The 20,612-nt window shown below is 40.1% G+C and overlaps 1 protein-coding gene across 1 annotated transcript in view; it reads right to left on the reverse strand.

Annotated features, from left to right (window-relative positions):
* LOC137677912 (complement C4-A-like) overlaps nucleotides 1–20,612 on the reverse strand; it is a 50,478-nt gene that overhangs the window by 16,834 nt on the left and 13,032 nt on the right. Inside the window, exons 8-25 of the mRNA XM_068425599.1 lie at nucleotides 20,209–20,314; nucleotides 19,905–20,028; nucleotides 17,424–17,539; nucleotides 16,500–16,667; nucleotides 15,575–15,772; nucleotides 13,022–13,213; nucleotides 11,494–11,643; nucleotides 10,957–11,083; nucleotides 10,516–10,587; nucleotides 9,435–9,635; nucleotides 8,411–8,522; nucleotides 8,113–8,183; nucleotides 7,031–7,170; nucleotides 5,682–5,894; nucleotides 4,356–4,407; nucleotides 3,699–3,779; nucleotides 2,436–2,639; nucleotides 56–131 (exon numbers count right to left, since the gene is read on the reverse strand). Coding sequence (XP_068281700.1) covers nucleotides 56–131; nucleotides 2,436–2,639; nucleotides 3,699–3,779; nucleotides 4,356–4,407; nucleotides 5,682–5,894; nucleotides 7,031–7,170; nucleotides 8,113–8,183; nucleotides 8,411–8,522; nucleotides 9,435–9,635; nucleotides 10,516–10,587; nucleotides 10,957–11,083; nucleotides 11,494–11,643; nucleotides 13,022–13,213; nucleotides 15,575–15,772; nucleotides 16,500–16,667; nucleotides 17,424–17,539; nucleotides 19,905–20,028; nucleotides 20,209–20,314 — 2,403 coding nt within the window. The remainder of the gene's footprint in view (nucleotides 1–55; nucleotides 132–2,435; nucleotides 2,640–3,698; nucleotides 3,780–4,355; nucleotides 4,408–5,681; nucleotides 5,895–7,030; nucleotides 7,171–8,112; nucleotides 8,184–8,410; nucleotides 8,523–9,434; nucleotides 9,636–10,515; nucleotides 10,588–10,956; nucleotides 11,084–11,493; nucleotides 11,644–13,021; nucleotides 13,214–15,574; nucleotides 15,773–16,499; nucleotides 16,668–17,423; nucleotides 17,540–19,904; nucleotides 20,029–20,208; nucleotides 20,315–20,612) is intronic.

Genomic DNA, 20,612 nt, shown 5'->3' on the forward strand with positions numbered 1-20,612 from the left:
TGCATCAAATGATAATAGAGGTATTTTGGAAATAAAACCTAAAAAATATACTTACCATACGCTACTGGGGATTGATTTAAATGCTCCATAGGAACCATCCACCTTCTGAAACTCAAGCAGTCTAGTATAACCTGCATGAACAGGACAGCACATAAACTGTTCAGACAATACTCATATTTCTTGGGCATTTTCATACATCACTTTTGTATTAACATGGACATGTTCAGTATCGACTAGTGGAAGAGTACACGGAGGTGTTCACTGGGTCATTAAGGAGGAAATGGCTGGGTCATCAGGCCTTTGACAGAAAAAACACTACACTAGGCTTAGAAGGTGCTCTGTCTTGTTTGACTTAATTGAGCCACGAGAATAACCTGAAAACTTCAGGTATCTATAGTTACAAAGCATTTTCTGTGTAGTGAATCTTTGGAAAATTATTTCCTATTACTGAAAACTTTTCAAGTTGTTGATTTTATGGTGCATGGAATCAAAAAACATACAAAACATCACCTCTTAGGTCAGACATAGGCTTAGAAATCATGAGTTGTGGCCTCTTATCTTGACTGCTATTATCTTGACAAAGTCTGTATCATAGCCACACAACTCATTTTTTACCCCAATGAACTTTGATAAGAATCAGTAAAAGCATAATATAGGGACTAAATGCTGTTGATAATACCAAATACTCATCAGTAGGATCTCGTGTCACTTTAGGCAGTCCTAGATAAATAGGCAAAGACCTCCATTCAGCAACTGTTAGCAGGTTTTAGTATCTATTTATACTCTTATTTTTCACTGATTATATGTGTGTCACATGTTGTCTGATGATTATGAAGACAGGTGCATTACACTGCTTTGTGCCATGTGCACACCACTACAGTTAGAAATATCAGCTGTACCTGCTGTAATACTGATAACTCTTGGTCTCTGTGTTAGTGCCTGTGAGCTGGATCACCGCCACTTCCACATGCTCTGGTCCTGGCTTTGCTGTGCATCTAGCACCAGCTTTGGATCACATCTTGGACCGTGAAGTTCAACAAAAGCAAGTGTAGAGTCCTGCACCTTAGGAGGAATAACCCCATGCACCGGTACAGGTTGGGGGCTGATCTACTGGAGAGCAGCTCTGCAGAGAAGGACCTGGGTATTCTGGTGGACAAGTTCACCATGAGCCAGCAGTGTGCCCTTGTGGCCAGGAAGGCCAATGGTATCCTGGGGTACATTAGGAAGAGTGTGGCCAACAGGTCAAGGGAGGTTATCCTGCCCCTCTACACGGCCCTGGTGAGGCCACATGTGGAGTGCTGTGTCCAGTTCTGGGCCCCCCGGTTCAAGAAAAATAAGGAATTACTGGAGAGAGTATAGCAAAGGGCTACAAAGATGATCAAAAGACTAGAGCACCTCTCTTATGAGGAGAGGCTGAGAGAGCTGGGTCTGTTCAGCTTGGAGAAGAGAAGACTGAGAGGGGATCTTATCAACACTTACAAATACCTTAGGGGTGGGCGTCAAGAGGAGGGGACCAGACTCTTCTCAGTGGTGTCTAGTGAGAGGACAAGGAGCAATGGGCACAAGCTGAAACATGGGAAATTCCATCTGAATATGAGGAGGAACTTCTTTACTTTGAGGGTGGCAGAGCACTGGAACAGGCTGCCCAGGGAGGCTGTGGAGTCTCCTTCTCTGGAGGTATTCAAAACCCGCCTGGACGCAACCCTGTGCAACATGCTCTAGGTGAACCTGCCTTGGCAGGGGGTTGGACTAGATGATCTCCAGAGGTCCCTTCCAACCCTTAACCATTCTGTGATTCTGTGTGCCCTTCAAGAAGCAGCCTTGCAGCTGTCCTCTCCCTAATGAAACTCCCTCCCTGGGTTGTTTCAAGGCTGTTGGAGTCATTCTAGCTCATGTAATGAATACAGGAGTATAGAAGAAAAAGTGTCAATAGCACAATTACCATTGGGAGTTTCCTTAGTGATACTCCTCTTGGCAACTACAGACATACTCAGCAGAGATGTCTACATCCCAGCTGGCCATCCTAAACTGTCTATGATCCGTGGGGAGAAATAAGCGTTGTTAGGACATGTTTCATCTTGATCTATTTTGCACATCTACATTAGGAGGAAATGATCAACTGGCCTTTGCTGTCCATTCACTCTGAAAGAGTTGACATTGATCAGCTCAGATTTTACTTTCTGCTTCTAAATTAGGCAAGAGGGAGGGTGGACTGTGAATGTCAACACTGTACAATGTCAGATGTAGGCAATTAGTCACCTAAATCCTCCTCACTAGTTCTGTTTCTCATGTTTGTCTGCAGATTGTCAGAGGCATTTCTGCATGGCTGTGTTAAGAAAATGCTCACTCCTTTGGCACGTAGCAATGGCTAGTGTGCAATGCAAAGGGATAACAAAGACAGTGCCAATTGGTCTCTGAGGTTTTTTTCTATGTACCTTTCTCAATCATCTTAATGGCTTCCTCCTTCTTTTCAGGATTGAAGTTCACCCACTGCTCACTGGCATCCAAGTACTCAATAGCATAGACTGCAGGCGCCATTTTCACCATTGTTTGCTCTGCACAGCCTGTGGGCACTTGAATAAGCTTCTCAACTCCAGTGAGACTAAGACAATTTTCAACAGACTCGTCCATAATATTACCTGTTGTAAAAAACACAAGCCATAGTACATATCATATTTAAAGCTGGCTGATGTAACACGAAGAAAAGTGACAGTAACTGTAGGTTGACACTCCAGCATGGCCTGATACTTATTATTAAACACTGTTTTCAGCTACTTATGACTTTGTAAGGCTGGAGAAGGACAAGGATGATGTGCTAGGCCCTGGGAACACTGGAGAAACCAGGCTGGAGCAGCGAAGGAGCATGGAGGAGAAAGTCCTGAGGCTACTGGAGGCAGGCAAGCAAGGAGAGGGGGAAAGACTGGTGCTTTAGGTTTGGGCTGAAAAAGTCTTGTCAAACCAGACTTGATCCTCCCACAGAGGGCAAAAAGATGGTGCCTTAATCATGCGAAACAGTTTGTGCAGGTTTTATTTTTCCCCCCCTCTCTGCAGTTTTCTCATTTGATGAATTCAAGCATCCCCATACTTTAGAACAGGGATTTGAAATGAAAGCCAATGGTCTTTATGTGAAGAATGAATTATTTTACTTTTTCTGGGAAAAAAATGTTTTTATTATTAATAAGAGTACTCGCTAGTAGATGTTTTTAAAATACATATGCATAAGTGTGTATATATATATGTATACAATAATTTGATTTAATGAATATATGATTGCACATATCTTCTCTTTAGAAAAACAGAACTTTCCAGAACTTATACATCAGAGTCTGGCATCCTTATTTATGAAGAATAAAGCATATTTCTACAGAACTACATGCAGTGTGAGGTTACTAGAGAAGGTGACCTCTTCCCTTCTTCTCTGACCTTCCCATAAAGTTAGCCTGGGCACGGTGAGGCAGGATGGACTGAATAAAGCTATTATATCCAATATAAGTGAGAAAGAGTAATTAGAAAGAGGAAAGGTACTGGATCAGCCTTGGGCTGTTTTGTTTTATGAGCTGGGCAGGCAGCACAGACCATTTGAGTCATGGCAGAAAAATTAGGAGGGAACGGAGACTCTGTGTTCAGGAATGAGCAGCACAAAGGGGCATGTCTCTTGTCACCTGTGGAAAAATTATTGACAAAAAAATTATGTTTACCTTTCAGGCTAACAAACACGTGACTATCAGAACCCGGTACCATATCAGATGGTCTGTTCAGGTCCAGTGTATGGGACTTTACTGTAAATAAATAATAAACACAGATCTACATCCAAGCTCTTTAAACATGAAGAGATTTTTAGATTAAACATAAATCTACAAACTCTTTATACATAAAGAGGTTTCATTTTAGAACATGTTTTTCATTAAAGATCTCAACATTTCTGTCTTAATTGCCATCAATTGTATCAGAAACGTTAAATAGAAATTTATGAAAGAAATATATTTATCTTTCTTAAATTGATTTAATATTCAATCATTAGCAATATTTTTTGGCTTGAAATGAGGCTTGTTTTTAATACATTTGAAGATCCATTAACAAACAAAATACATGTCTACTTAATATTTAAAGAACACTACCTTGAAGCACTGACATGATACAAAACAATTCTAAACATTTAGAATTAAATGATTTTTCTTTCCTGAGCCTTTTGCTACGTATTGGATGAAGAGATTTGTGACAAGATTTGGTCAATCAAAGCAACGTTTGTATGTTAAGAAGTATTTCACTACACCCATCAGATATTCACACCAGGCTTTACAACCCCTGCCCCTACCCCAAAGCTCATCTGTATCTAACTCTTTTATGTAACTTACAGTCACTATTAATGCAAATGGTCTTTTCTTCTCTCTGTAAAACACCTTCAGCCTGTACAATTGAGGAAAGAAAAGTAAGAACTTTTGCAAGCACCCACACCTGAAATTAAGCTGCATGAAAGCCGTGATCTCTGCCCTTGCACTAGACCAGCAGATGGCAGAAATAGGTTATTTTGGAGTGAGATTTCTCTCTAGGTAAAAATGAAGCTTGAAATCAGAATTTCAGTCTTCCAATTGAAATTCTACTGAACTCTATTGACTTTTTTATTGACATATTCCCTGGATGAAATTTCTTTAACCAAAAATAACCCAGAAAAATTAACCTTCAAAATTTATTCTCAGCCTTGTAAGCAATGCAAGTGATGTTCACAGGTGGACTCACATTCATAAACATCTCATCTATGAAATCCACCAAGTTCTGAGTTCATCTTGTCATTAAAACTTATTTTTTATTTCATTCTATTTCCACTCTTTCCTCTTCTAACAGTCTGTATTTTAATAAAGATATTTTTACAGACACTTTTAGTGATTTGGTGTAGCACTGAACTCTGAGACTGTGTCTATCTCTAGAAAAGTTATGGTCTGTGACAACATCAGGTTCCTGGCATCCCATGCCTTATCCTTACCCACGTGGCTATACCTTGACATTAATGATGTAAGGTTTCTTATGTTGTACTCTTTGTGTGGGTTGAAAATCGCCCTGGTGGGCTACTTGGATACTGTAATGAGTCTGTGCTGGTCAGTGTTGACTCTCAAAAGTCATCTTTATTAAAAGGCTCCTTTTTATCATTTTGATAGAGAACCATGTATTAAATAATCAATACAACATCTTTCTTTGCCTGTATGTGTTTTACCTATGCAATTGTTAAGCTTGAAGATCCATTAACTAGAAGGAATAACATAGGGTTAAACTTTATGTCTAGCAGAGGCTATTTCCTTCTCAAAATATTGCTAGATGAACATCAATCATGGCTCCGTAAGGGAAAAAGACTTTTTATAAATATTGATGAAGCAGATGGAAATTAAAGATTAAGAGATGAGCACTGATTGTATGAAGGAAGTTGTTGCTATGTCATGGGTAGAAGGATGCCTTTTTGCCTTACAGAACAATTCTTTCCATATATACTACTCAAAAACTCATCACAGGGTTAAATTTCTTCCCTGTGCTATAGCTCAGTCCTTGCTGAGAAACATGTTTCCTGAGATTGCTTCCAGCCTCATGTTTCTAAGATTTCACTCCATCCATGAGAGTTCCACACATAGTGAATATTGTATTTGAGGAGACACATATTCATGAAGTGCCTCCCCTCAACTGGTTATACCTACCACAACATTGAGGTTCTTCCTAATGCTATCACTGTACCCATAAACTGTGTCAAAAGCAGTAATAGTAATTGGAATTTCTCCCATGGTCAGAGGAACAACTGAGAAGTAGGCTGGTGTTGCAGAGTTCCCCTTAGCCACCAGCGACAACTGCACAGCCTTCTCTGTTGCCTCTGCGGTGCACAGCCCCTTCGCTGCATCCATCATCATTGTAACCTGTGGGGACAAGGCAATGCTTGCAATCAGGCTTAGTGCATGACCGCACAGGAAAAATACTCCAGTTCCACCATGTCTAGATAAGAATGGGAAATGAGAAACAAGGATCACAGGAGACTTCAGCTTTTGCTTAAAAAAGAAAGAGCAATGTGGACATTTTGCAAGATGGAAAGTGTTTTCCACTCCACCCCCTTGAATTTCCTGTTCTCCATCTATAAAATGGGAAAACTTTTTCATCAAGAAGTGATCAAATGCTAGGACAGATTGTCCAAAGAGGTGGTGGTCTTCCTCCTTGGAGATATTCAATATTTTGCTGGACAAGGCCCTGAATAACCTGCTCTAACTGGGTCTGCTCTGAGCAGCAGGTAGGACTAGAGACCTCTGGATGTCTCTTCCAACCTAACTTTTCTATGACCCTATGGTCTGTTAACATTATCTACACTGACTAGGGCTGTGAAGGTAAATTAGCCAGTATTTCTTCATTACACTGAATTTGCAATATAGTTTTGGCCTACCCCTGAACCACAGGGAAATAAGAAGGATGGTATATTTTTATACATCCCAGCTCTACAACATTCAACACAGTTCAGAAGATGTCGGTCAAGCAGAGCTGGGTCAGAGATGGGAAGAGGTGAAAAAAAGAGCAGCAGCTTGAGGATCCTGGAGGCTCCAAGCCCAGTGACACCTGTGGCCATATGCAGAGCTGGATAGGTGTCACATGCAGACAAAAAGCGGCTTTGCATTGTATGCACAATGAATTTTCTGGCTAATGTATCATATTGTGTTCTCATAATTTAGCTCTGTGTCTTATGCACCTGCTTTATCAGCATCTAGGTGTTGCTCAGATTGGCAGGCAGCAAAAAAGTGGCTGGTTGCCTCAATGAAGAAGAAGAAGACATATCCAAAGACAAAAAATTTGGCTGTATAATATGGTAAATGAAATCTGTTTTATAAGGTAAGTTTGATTAGCAAGTAGAACTGGACCCTGTCTTTGGGGAGACTTTCAAAATGGGAGCGTGGTGTCTGGGCTGTAGGAGGGCACTGAAAGCTAGCTAGGTCATTTACATTAAATTATTACACTGCTATATATCTAGATACCTAGATATGTATAGCACAGCAGTTGGTGGTAATACTACCTGGAGATCGTTGGGCAGATAGTTGTAAATCACTGCTTTTATTTCTAGTTGTTCGTGTCGTTTGACTGAGTACGGTAATCTCAGGGATACAAAAAAGTCTTTGAAAACCGCAAAGGTGTAGGGGTCAGCTACGCAAAATCCTGGGATGAGAAAAAAACAGTTGAGAATTACACAACTTGACATTAGCTGATAAAAAGTTAGATGTCTAATCAAAACTCATTGCCTGGGCTCCCTTGAGGTCAAGGGCAGGAGACAGAGACAGGCATCTCCAGGGAGGGTTTCAACATGCCTGTGCTAGAGACCTATCTCAGGGGTGGAAGATATGCCCTCTGGAGTCACTGCCATGGTTTTCGATAGGTAAAATATGGCAGAAGTATCTGCAACTTCTGTGAGGGAAATGTGGCCCAGCTTTCCTGCAAAGGCAATGTTTAAAACATAATGACCTTTCCTCATGTTCTGTAAATAAACTCCATGACCACTACTGCACTCCTGGATGAGCCTCCCTTTCCTAAGGGGAGTGGGCAGTACCAGGTGGACCCTTTGTCCCTCCTGCATGGTCCTGGTCAACACCCAGGAGCTCCGAGAGAGCAGCATCTGGGAGCATGGGCTCTCTGGTGTCCAGCCCTTGCTGATCCTCTGCTAGTCTCTTGATGTTCTTCTCTTCTCTGGCTTTCCAGAGACCAAAGACTTCCATGATTCTCTGAGATGGCCAGAACTTGCTCCCAGAAATATTCAAATAAAATCTGTGTTATTACTGCTACTTTTCTTGTGGCTTCCTGGCCATATGGAATCTAAAATGAGATTGTTTATCAGTTTGAAAGGGTAGGAGACAATTTTGATTGTATTCATCCTCCTCCAGAGCCCACTTCATGTTGTTTTTATAAATATGTATCTATCCCTTAAATTCTAGCTGGGCTTTAATATGGCATAAAAGAGAGAAGTAAATATCATGATCAAAACACTTCATGTTTTCCAGTACAGACTGTCTCACTGTCAACATAATATTGTATCTCTGTTTTAAAAAATATACATTCTCTATTCATCTGTACAAAGAAACACAACAGAATACCAAATATTTATACCTTTTTCAGGAGAAATGCTTATTGCCTGAACTTCCCAGGTAGTTATAGAGTCAGGAGCAAAGTTTTCTACACTAAGAAACACAAAATAAAATGTATTAGGAAGGATGTATAAAATGTAAACATTGTCATTTGCTGAAGTTTAAGGATTGTAAGCAAAAAAAATATTCCCTTGGTTGTGGAGACAAAGCACTTGCAAATATTCTGAAGTTCTCTGTATCAGATAACACATAAAGCTGATATTTATATACATTTTACTCTACAAATTTAGTCATATACACCTAGTCAGGTACTAGAATACCTATGGTTTCCAGGGTTTTCCACTTCTTCAAAATTCCACCACCAGCTCTCAGGAAAATAACTGCGCAAGTTGACAGAGGTTTCATCAAACACTTCTTCGTGGCCATCATAGTCTGTAAAACAACAGTGGGGTTTCTGCTTTGAAGTCTTTGGCTGCTGACCTTACACTGTCTTGCAGGGAGTCAGTTTGTCAGAGAGAAAGCAGCACGAAAAATACTCTGAATGAAAAGACTTCATCTGTGTTTCATCTTGTGCATTGAAAAAAAAAAAGCTGAAAAAAGAAGCAATGACCAAAGATTGTCATTGAACAAAAGGATAATTCTTCTTTCCAAGTTCAATAACTATACCCTGCCAAACAAGAAAAGCATTCCCTTTTAGTAACACGTAGCAAAGATGTTCCCACCGTCCCATATTTGTGACAGAGCATGAAAGGGGAGCTCTGATAAAAATTGTAGCAGAAATTACACCTTGAATAAGGTCATTTTCAACATGAAATATTTTTTTTGTGTGTGACATGAGCTCCTGTGTGATCAGAGATAGACTTTGGGGAGAAGAAAGGAAGAGACAAAATTATCCCTGTCTGAAGTGGCCTCTTCTCATTAGGTAGCATTTTAGAGGTACTTGGGTGTTATAACAATAGTACTACTAATAAAATAGTCATGAATCCAAGATCACTCAGAGCCCAGAACAGAGACAACCACCTCCCTACTCCGCTCTGCTGTTTGCAGCCTCCTGGGGTGCGAGCAGGGGCCTACAGCTCCTCTGTAAGGCTCCTCCTTGGTCCAAAGGTGGCTAAAGCGATTCCTTTTCTCACCCCAGGAAGACATCCCGTCCCACTCCCATCTCCACAGTGTACAACTGTGAAGATGCAATAGTGTGTGGGTGCTGCACTATACCAGGGTTCTCTGAAATGGTGACGTGAAGACTTCCTCTCCGGCCCCACAGCATTAAATGCCCCATAACCCTCCCTTGCCACCATATGAAGGGTATTTTTCTGTAGATAGTTGCATGCCACCATTCTTTACATCGTGCCAAGCTCACTCTGATCCTCCGCTTCGCCTCCTTCCTGAGGGCTGTGGCTTTCTCACAGCAGTCCTTGAAGGCGTTTCTGCATTCAGGGGAGCCAGCCACCTTTGTTAGCCTTTTCTCACAAGAAAACCTCATGGGATTTAATTTCATTCCATCTTCACAACATTTTTGTAGATCAGTGTTTTGGTATTTCCCGGCTGCAATATAATTAAAGCCCAGAATTAGTTCAGTGGAAGTAGCCATAAGTGCAAAGGTGTTCATTGTGCTCATTCCTGTCATTCTTTGCAGTTAATGTTGTTATTGCAGGAGTCTACCTTCAGCCAGGGACTTGTTCTCCATCTTAAAACCAGTCCACAAACACAGGAGGAAAGCATGGGACCTACAGCATCCTAAATATTCTATTCTAAGCTTTCTCTTCAAATTCAGATGGTGAATTAAAAGTGCCTCCTTCGTACCCTGGACTTAGATATCTTGATAGAAAGTCATGGCAGTGTTGTCATTCTTGAATAAAGAGACCTATTTACAAAGCAGGGAAGATCCCAGCTCCAGACCTTCATGGCTTTTGGCAAGGAAATATGAATTTGTGTAAATAGGTCTAAAAGAAAACTTTTTTTTTTTTTTTTAACTTAGGCCAAATATTATACTAGCTCTTCTCTTAACTGGAGCTCAAACTACCAAAGCTGGCACAACTTCAAAGCAGAATGTCAAGAAAAGAAATTGGACCTGTAAAACACTTTCTGGCCATACAAATAATTTTGAAAAACTTTAAAGCCATGACTGATTCCATGATGTGATATCTAGTAGAAGTACTTCACATTTGGAATTATAAACTGGTGAATTAGTTTCCATTGGCAGCTGGGCCACTCTTTGATTTTCTTGTTTGAGTTGTTTTGATAGATGATGCATCAGGTCACATATATGCACTGTGCTACATTATGTCACTTAATGCAAGAAGTGGGACTATGAATATCTTGGTATCCTTTACTATCCCATCACTTCTAGCCCCTACGTCCCAGCCAGTTCCCTTTGTCTCCCCTCCTGCTAGGCCTTTTAGGCCACCCAGATAAGCAGACATACCAATTCCTAACATTTTCTTCTGAAAATCCAAAGATCTCTTCTGCCTTCTGGTAACCTCAAGGCATTTATAGCCTGGGAAAGCAGAACAGAAGAGCTTGGTCATGATACTATGATAGTACCAGCCTGATCATACAGGTCATTCATGGAAGACTCATCTTAGGACTCATCTCATTCACAGCAGACCCACAGACTGCTGAGTTACTTTACAGCCCTAGCCAACTGCTGCCTGCCTCAGCTGAGCTGGGCACCAAAGGACCAGCAGCGAAGATCTGGGCTATCTATCTGAGCTGCCAGCATCCAGTGGAAGAACAGAAGAAGAAAAATTCACAGGCAAGGGAGGTCTTACAACATCACGATAAAAAGTTTCTAATTTTTAGGCAGTCAGCCTCCCCACATCCGTAGTGGTCTTGTACAAACAGCTAAAGGGCAGACTGCACTTACCTTCCCGAATGTTGGATTTAATTGTATCTGATAAAAAGGCCAGACCAACATCAGTAAAAACTTGAGCACTATTTGCACCACCACCTGCAGAACATCCAAGATCATATGAATTCATAGCATTAAATACCTGCAAAATAAAATAGCATAGATGGACTGTACACACTTGCAAAAGGCTTTTTTTTTAATGTATATAAAAAAAATTCTTGTAGCCTTTGACTTGCAGAAGCAAGACAAACTGGTGGCACAAGCTGCATTTGGAAATTGAGACTAAAGCTGAGGGATGTTTTATTAGGGAATGCTTTCAAGTAATGCTTTTTTTAATTTACAAACTTGTCTGCTGTAGCATGGGAATCCCCATCTTAAATATATCATTCATCTTAAGTAGATCCTAAATTGCAAAAGCAAAAACATTTTCAAGTTTAGCAAAGCTGTGATTAAGAAATTAATAGCCATTAATTACATTTTGATCCTCTCATTAGTCATGGAAAATTTTGCTTGACTAGTAGATATGATATTTTCTTCTCACATATATCTTACTTTTCTGGCTGTAAGCTTGTTTTTCTTGTTCAGAATAAAAACTGCTTTATCAACCACAGCTAAGGCAACTGTTCCCGCATGGTCTGTTTCAATCACTAAATTGACGTTTTTTGTTGGTTCGTACGTCTCTTGTTCTGTTCTCACTTTAATCTAAATGGAAAAGATTGAAACAAAAATGTCACATTTATTAACAAAAAGCAAAGACTCTTTGGGCAGGGAATACCTTCAGCTGTGACTGTCAGCAGTCAGAGACTGGGGATGTTCCTGTTTTGCAGTGTTTCTGCCTGGGATCCTGCCTTTTGGAAGATGCATATGCAGGTGTCTCCCACTGGAGGACAGCGTGGGGGGTTAAAAGATGTGCCTGTGCAGGATATTGGATGCTGCCTTTCAATGACACTTAAGCACCAATGGGAATTAAAAGTATGTGTAAGGAAGGGCTTTGCTGAACTAGGGCCTTCAATATAATTTTCCAGTGGGAACAAAATCACCATGAAATACAGTAAAAGACTAATTAACGTACAAAATTAACTGACTTAAAACAGTCTGTAATAGTACTACCTCATTTCTATCTCACACTTGAATTTTTCAACACGACTGAGTTCAGATCTGGTGCATATCTGATGTGGTCACTTCCACGGTTTAGGAGGAAGTAGCCATGGTGATTATGAGATTAACAGGGAATTATTAACAGAAATGCCAACTTGAATGTTCCTGGGTTTTGTCATCTAATGAATGAAGAATTGGCTTGTGTGTTAGAGATGGATAATTTTTCTTGCAAATTTTTTCCCAATGGACTATCAACTTCTTTGTCCAAAACAAACATTTCTAGGGGTGAAAAAATCATTTAAGATGGTTGACACTTCTCAGAAGTTGTGTTGCCTGTTATTGGGAAAAATTGTCTTATTTTTTTCCTTTTTTACTTTATGGTACCAAAAAGAGGGAGGAGAAAGGTGAACGAAAGGCTTAGAAGGACTCCTATTTCGTCCACTTTTCATTTTCTAATGTAAACTATTTTACTTTTTTTTTTTAAAGTGCTTTTGAAGTGCTACAAAATCTCAGAAAATTACTTTTAACAGGAATGAAAAAAGCTTGAAAAATACTTCAAATTCCTTTTTTAAAAAAATTTTCAAATAAATTGCTTCACTTTCTTTCATTTGATGAACCTCATTACAAACCCACAAAGTTATAAAGAGAGTCTGTCCCTCAATAATTCCATTCATGTTTCCCTGAGGTTTTCCAATATATAAACACTTACAGAGGAGGATTTAACTGTATGAAACTATATTTTTCATCTCTTTGAGGCACAACCTGTCCTATGGAAGAAGGCTATCTCTGCCATCTCTCCTGGGAGCCTTTCCCAGCTGTATCTTTTAGCAAGAATCCTGACAACTCGCCTTTTCAATAAAAATAGAAGTTTCTGTCATGTCTTTCACTTTTTAACCCCAGGCCTGCACTCTCTTTGCTGATACCCCATGTTTTTGTTTTTATTTTGGAATACAATAACAGAAGCTACTTGCTTTGAAAGTACCTTTCCTTCACAGACATCCGTAACATCCACCCATACAGAATCGGCGACAATCTCTTGGCGGCCCTTGTTCGCAATGAAATAGTAAGCTAAAAAGCGAAAGGCAGGCACCATCTTCTCGGTGATTTTAAGGTTTATTATTTTGTTCGAGGAGGGGACCCTTCCCAAAAGCTCAGCTTGTCCCTTTGTCACAACCTGCAAGGCAGAAACAAACAGAAATCAAGGATTTTGAATACACACTATACTGGGCTTTATGTTGCATAATTTTATATACATATATAGAATTTTCTGAGGCCATTTCTATTTAAAATTTATTCTCTCCTAATGGCAACTAACAGTTTTAATTGCCAACCTGCATACCAGTAGCCTGGAAGAGACCAGTACATGGTACCTCTAGCACAGGAACATGGTGGTAAGCCTCTCGTGCACTGGTCCCGTGGCCCAGGTTTGAACACAAATCTACCTTCCTCCACCCACTCTTACAGCTTGAAAAGAGGGTCCCAGATGGCAGTCTTATTTTCATCTTCTACAATAACAGGTCATCAGCCCCAGGAGGGTACCGGCTTTATTTAATCTGTCATCAGTACTGAACTTTTCAGATGGCATGGAGGGGTTGGTGCAGGAGGTTTCACCCAAAAAGTATTATCTAGAATAAAGTATCACAGACTGACCTTTAACTGATTTCAGCCCATCTTGCACTATTTAATTCCTTTTTTTCCCATGTTATGCTAACCATATTCATGGGTTGTCAGAGGAGTGGAAAACAGACACAGTGGCAGGACTGATAGTGCTCTTCCCTGAACAAACTACTTGCAGAGTTCCTAAATGCACAATAAATGGCGCTTCAGGAAGAAACAAAGCCATGGTCTGAAACAAAGCCTGGTCTGAAATCCTCGCTGCCTTCATTTAGGTGACCATTGGGAGAGAGCCTCACCACTGAGGTCCAGCAGTGTCTCCCACCACCCCTCCCACCCACGCTGCCTGCCCAGCACTGTGCCTTCCCAGAGCTTGGCAGCAGCAATTCCAACCCTATGCTATGTCATCCAATTAAAATAAAACCCAAACCCTATATTTAACTCCTAGGGATACAATTATTCCAGTATGTCAGAGTCCTATTAAAAATAAATGGGAACTGGTGCCCCTGGTGCTTATCATCCTGGGAAATTTAAGCTGCCAAGAGAAATTATGACAAAGAGAAGGAGAAGGGGATTTAAACACATTTGACATTCAACAGATTCACTCCTGGAATGTATCCATGAACATATTTGTCTCCTTCAGCAAAATAAATACTTTGCATTCCTAGTCCCAGGCTGAGCAGGATTGTTTCCTTTTCCATCTATAGAACTGCTTTTCAGACCCAATTTCAGGATGCTATTTAGGGTCATAACAGCCAATATCTTCAGTGATTCTTCATGAAATTATTTGTTGGAGATAACAGTGATCTACCTGTTAACTAACATCAGGTGCAGGTAATATGGAGCCATGGTAATATAAGAATCATGTGTTATTTATGAAATAAGCCATAGTTAACTGCAAAAGGCATTTTCTGAGATACTCAAGGTCCCCTAGAATACAAATAGGTTTTCTAGTTGCAGGGACAGAATCTTATGTACATGTATGATCTGCCCACAACAAGGTGGGCAGTTCTATAATAGATTCAAAAAAAAAGATATTTATGGGAATCAGACCAATAAAAATAATATTTAATATTGGCTTATTATGAGGAAAGAATACAGATTGGAAGGAGTGGGAAAGAACAAGATTTGGATTAAGAGAAGTCAAATTGTCATAGATATCATAGAAATCTGTCTAGGATTTCAGTTTTCAAGGCTGTCAGTTTAGTATTTTTCAAAAATATTCCCATAATTATGCAGACAAACATTACCCCGTATGGAACCATTTGCTCTAGACTGTATTAGAAACTACAGACTAAAATTTGTACTTATGTGTCCTTCTTCAGAAGAAAAATTTACGAAGATTTATATATTACATACACAAAAATATACACAAATATATAAAAATAACAGAATCATAGAAACAGTTTCTGGAAGGGGCCTGTGGAGATCTCTAGTCCAACTGCCTGCTCAATGATGAGCCATCACCAGAGTAAGATTAGGTCAGATGTGGTTTTCTCTAGTTGACTGTTGAATGCTTCTGAGGATGCCAATTCCCTAAATTGTCTGGGGAACCTCTTCCAGTGTTGCAAACACCACTAGTGAAAAGATTTTTCCAAAATGAACCTTCCAGGCCATAATTTGTAGCCTTTTTCCCTTGTTGTATTGCATGGCACCACCTAGGATAGTTTGTCTCCATTATGTCTGTAATTCCTCTTCAAGTAATTTTAAGTTGCTATTAACTCACTCTTAGCCTCTTCACCAAACTGAACAAGCCCAGTTCCCTCAGCCTCTCTTGGTAGGCCAGGTGTACTAGGACACTAATCATCTCAGTTGCCCTTTGTTGGACCCACTCCGGTTTCCCATGTATTAGTAACTAGATAGATGTTCGAGGTTGTATAATTTCTAAAAGAAATTACTGATACGCCACTATTCTGTTTACCATATAATAGAAACAGTCAAACTTTCCACTGCCAGATTGATGAATATCATTCAAGGTGATGCGTAAGGTATCTCCAGGTGCCATCACAGTATGTGGGATGCTGATGCTGAGGTAGTTTAGGGAAGCAGAATGGTATCTTTCAGCTCTTATACTGGTTTCAGGTGATGCTAATTTTTCTTTTCCCTCTTCAGCCTTTACCTGTCAGGGAAGAAAAGGACAAAGTGAGTAAAGTGTCCCTTAGGAAACAATATAGAGTGTCATCCTTAATTCATATCTTGCCAGGTTATTCAGAAAATGCTGGGAAATGAGATTAGTCACTGTTGAGACCTTACTAGGAAAACTTGGCATCAAAAAATAGGACTTTAATTACTTTATTCTCTCACCCTCTTTTGTCACTTGCTGTATTTACACTTGATATTTTTCAGGCTTGGCTCTTTCTGAAGCAGAATCAATGGCTCAAAATCACAGGGTGATTTTGTACTTTGACAGTTTTTTTCCCTTTTTATATTGTGTACATAATTGAAACCTCTGAGTGTCCAGATGCAGCCTACTGTCTTGCTCAGGACCTTTTCCTTCACTGTCTCCTCATCGTTTTCTGTCACTTCCCATGGTGATATTCCTTGAAGTCCCATTTCCATTCTTCATGCCAGGAAAATGCACATCAGAACCACAAAAAAGTACCACTACCACTGATGCATGTACTCCCAAAGCTCCGATGTATGAGTGTCCTTCACTTCAGTGAGATATCCCTCAGGCCCCTGGTCTCTCTAACATATCTTACACAATCTGGACAAAGGTGTGCAGATGGTGTAAGGAATCATGTTCCACCCTCTGTGCTGATTGAATGAAAACTGATCATCTTCACAGTCATTTGTAATTGTCTCATGAGCTCTTCTCAGTGGTATGTTTGTAAACATTTCTTTACCATTATTTGAAGCATCTGAGCATCTCCAGGGATGTCAAATGTAAAGGGGATTAGACCCTCTTTATTAGAAAGTGCAGTCTTCTTCATTGGGGTTTTTCCAGGCAAGGTAACAGTAGCAGTGACAGGTAGAAAGGCAGCAGGAGAGCCATCAACCAAAGTGACAGATGCCTATCGGAAAAAAGTTTTCTGTTACTTCAAGGAAACGCCTGTGTTTAAAAAATGCCCACATACAAGTAGCAATTATTTTTATAAACTGAGAAGAAATACAAAACTGTACACATTAGTGTTTGAAAATTTGAGCTTTGAGAGAAAGGGGTAGCAATTGACTCAGTCTGGACTCCAGCTAAGGTAAAAATATGTGAACACAGATTAACAGCTGCCCCAGGTTTTCACTCAGCATCTATTAGATCTCAGCTGATCCCAGAGATATTTGCCTTAACTATTAAAAGATGAATTTCTAACTTTAACTCTTTGTAGAAAACTTGTAGAAAAACTTGAAGGTGTGAAGTCAAAAACTCAAAAACTTAAATGCATTTTCTTTTAAAAAAGACAATACTGTTTTAGTTTTCAGAATTTTCATTTGATACAGAATTAATTTGATACAACATTATAATTTTAATCTTTTGATATGGAAGTGAGGAAGAGACTGCTACATGTTTTATAAAACCTTGTAGCGCAACAGTGCACAGATGACTTCCAGAAAAGAAAACCAGCATTTTCTGGTTTCAGTTTCCTTGCTCAGGCTCCGTGTGCACAGAAACGAGACAAACCAGACACACAAACAGTAGCTCTGTGTTGAATGTATTCCTGAAGGTCTCTGTCCTACAGAGCTCCCACTGGATCAGATAAGGATTTTATAAACAGGGCAGATATAAATCCCTTGCTGTGGAGGCTAATGGACACAGCTGGCTAAATACTACATACCACAACAGAGAAGGGAGCTCCAGCCACAAAATACATTTTGGTGTTAGACAGATCAACAGCATAAGGAGATTTCACAAACTTCACATTGCTGAGTTCCTCTTCCCTCATCTCACCACCTGTTAATATCAAACAGTATGTGTTGCTATGGGAGCAATAACTATGTAATTGCATATTACCATAGCACCCATCATTTCTGTTTTCAAGAGTAATTGCATTTTTAGCAGTGTATATAAAGAAAACTAAAATATGATGCCTCCTCAAAGAGCTTCAGTCCTGAGAAGAGGAAGAGACGGGTGCAGGTGGATGGGGGACACAACCAGAGACAGGGCAAAGCAACGCGTGCAGTGCTCCAGCGAGCTGGCACTGGCAGGTGTGTGCTCTTGACAGCTCAGACATGGAGACCTGCAAAGTGGTTTGTTACTCACAACATAAAAATTCTCCTCTAACACATCCATCAGAACAAGATGCCCGCAAACACACAGCACTCTTGTACCACAGAAGCCACTGTGGCTGTGCACCTCCTTTTCCCAGCTGTTGGGGCTTCATTCCTGCGGGAAGGCTACATCAAAATCCAACATAAAAGTTACTCAGAATCAGTAGCAGGGTTTGGACCTTAGATCTCTAATTTTCTGGAAGAGTTTTTCTTCCATTTTTGACTACTGGTGAGAGTTACCATTACCTAATATCACTTTCTGCAACTTTGCACCTACAAGACAGCTTGAGCATTTGCTTCCCATCTAAGATTCTTCTAGTTAAACCACTCATTCTTCTAGTTAACTTCTAGTTAAACCACCACCCATAACTACTTCTAAAAAAAAACAGTTACATGGCTTGCTTTAAACTAAGTGCATTTAGAGACATACTTTCAACGTCCTTATTTTCCACTTTAACACTCCAAGGTTGAGAGGTGTCAGTAAAGCCCACTAGCCTTGCCCTGTCATGCATATAATTAACACCAAACCAAGCAAATATACAGGTGTGGAGGCAGCCTGATTGCCACGGAAAGAGGAAACATGCGCAGCGTGGTAGAGGCCACATCACACCATGAGATCTTACGGCCATCATGCTGGTGTGGTAACAGGAGGTCTTTCAGCCCCTTTTGCTCTTGCAATAAATGTGGCAATAGTGCATGTAAGTAGCTATAATAGATTATACTAAAGAACTGCACAGCTGCAATGCATTAGGCTTAATTTTAGGATTCTAAGGAACCCTACTTAATATTTAGGATTTTTAGGAATTTTTAAAATCCTAGTGATTCTAAGCTAAGTAACTAAACTCCTTTTATAGCCAATGGGAATAGACACCTCTGGAGTGCAGTTTAACCCAGCCATTCTCTATACTGACTGTACAAAGTGCCTGAGCTCTGACTAGATACCTTACTTTCAGATATCTAAAATAAAAGGGATCAATGTCCCTACGAACAACAAGAAAAATCTTGCCCATGTTGGAAAGGTCAGCTTCGTCGCAGATTCAGCTTCAGAGGTCAGCACTGAAGTTGCATCTCTCACCTTAGCCTTGTTTGACTAACAATAGCATTTGCTACAACCCAAATCACCCATTGACCACTAATCAATTCATCGCCATTGACCACCATCTAATTCAACGCAGTGCTCACTGGAGGGTAGCTCTAAGATATCTGGGGGTCTACTCAATGTGCTTAGCACTGCTGTGAGCAAATATCTACACAAATCCCTTGTAATAAACTGTGGAAATAATTATCTGTCCTCTAGGAAAACAAAGGCAATCAGCCACCAAAAAGCTTCTGGATAGGCATGCTCCAGCCTCATGTCCCAGATGAACAGCAATACCAAGCTATTTGGACTATACTGTGCTTGTGTGTGTGCCAAGTATCACAGTCTTATCAGACTGTGGAAAAGCATAAGAGGACAAGCAGGACTCACAAAGGCTAGATCTTCCTCTGCATCGCACTGTAGCTGTAATACTTATGCCTTACCTTTAGACTGACAGCTTAGCCAGCTGAGTTACAAAGCAAGCTAAGATACCAAGCTCTACTAATACCTTTGTATGTATGGAAGAAGTAGACATGGCTGGGGCAAATGCTTGAACAAGATCTCAAGGGGAGCAATTTATTTGCATTCATACAGGTATCTGGTGACACTTCAAACAGACTAGGGTATCTTAGATATCCTCACAGGGCTGTTTAGTACGGGACAGACCCTACAGGAGAGTATTTACAGGAGACCTGAGCACTTCTGGAGCAGCAGTGGAAGACCACACAGGACTACACAGGGCATTTACAGTGGTCCTGGACATTTGTGCTCAGATAAGTGAATCCCACCCAAGATTAAGTTTGTGCATAGAAGGGGGTCAGATGAAAGAGACTGTCATGCACTATAGTATGAGCAAGCTTTGCAGTGAAGATTGGTCCAGTGGGACAAGATTTCCCACATGAAGGATTACACTAGCGAAAGATCAATGTAAATACTACAGACTGTATCAGCTAAGGCATGGTGTACTCACTTGCAGTTTCTACAGTGGTAACAGCAACATATAAATGAAACCCTTCCAGAGTAGAAATGCTCTTTTTTAATTTCTCTTCCAAAAGTGTTGTATTTAAAGTAACTCTTCCTTTTCCATTTTGAATCTAAAACAAAAGTGAAAAAAAAGAGTGACAACCCTTTACTGGTTTGTTGCCATTAGAATTAAAAAAATGTTGCTTATAGAATGACTATGGTGTTACAAGGATCTGTATTTCGATAATTTCTGACAACATTCAGGTCATCTGGGATCAATCAGAATAGTTCCACTGAACTCTGGTACTTACTGATAGCTGTTGTTCCAGGCCTGGAATAAAGACTTTTTTCTCATTTTCATCAATTATGCCAAATCGCACATATGCAACACCTTGAATCCCTTTCCCATAAGAGTGTCTTTGGAAGGAAGAAATGTGAGAAGATGAATCATTACATTAATAAAAAGCAAGCGTAAATCAGACTAATCATTTTATGCTGAAATAAAATTGGAATATCTGTAGGCATCCCATCTGTGACTAATAGCTTGAAAACAAAAATTGGTCCCACTCACTGGTAACTCAAACACTTTTACTGTGATTTCAAGTGCGGAGAAATATATGTGGTAAATCACATTGGCAGAATCACACATGGAGACATCATCTGACAAAATTTACACCAGAGTAATTTAAACAGGTTTTTTGTTTTTTGGGGTTTT

Source organism: Nyctibius grandis, chromosome 2 (genome assembly GCF_013368605.1).
Source record: "Nyctibius grandis isolate bNycGra1 chromosome 2, bNycGra1.pri, whole genome shotgun sequence".
In the NCBI taxonomy this organism is placed as follows: domain Eukaryota; kingdom Metazoa; phylum Chordata; class Aves; order Nyctibiiformes; family Nyctibiidae; genus Nyctibius; species Nyctibius grandis.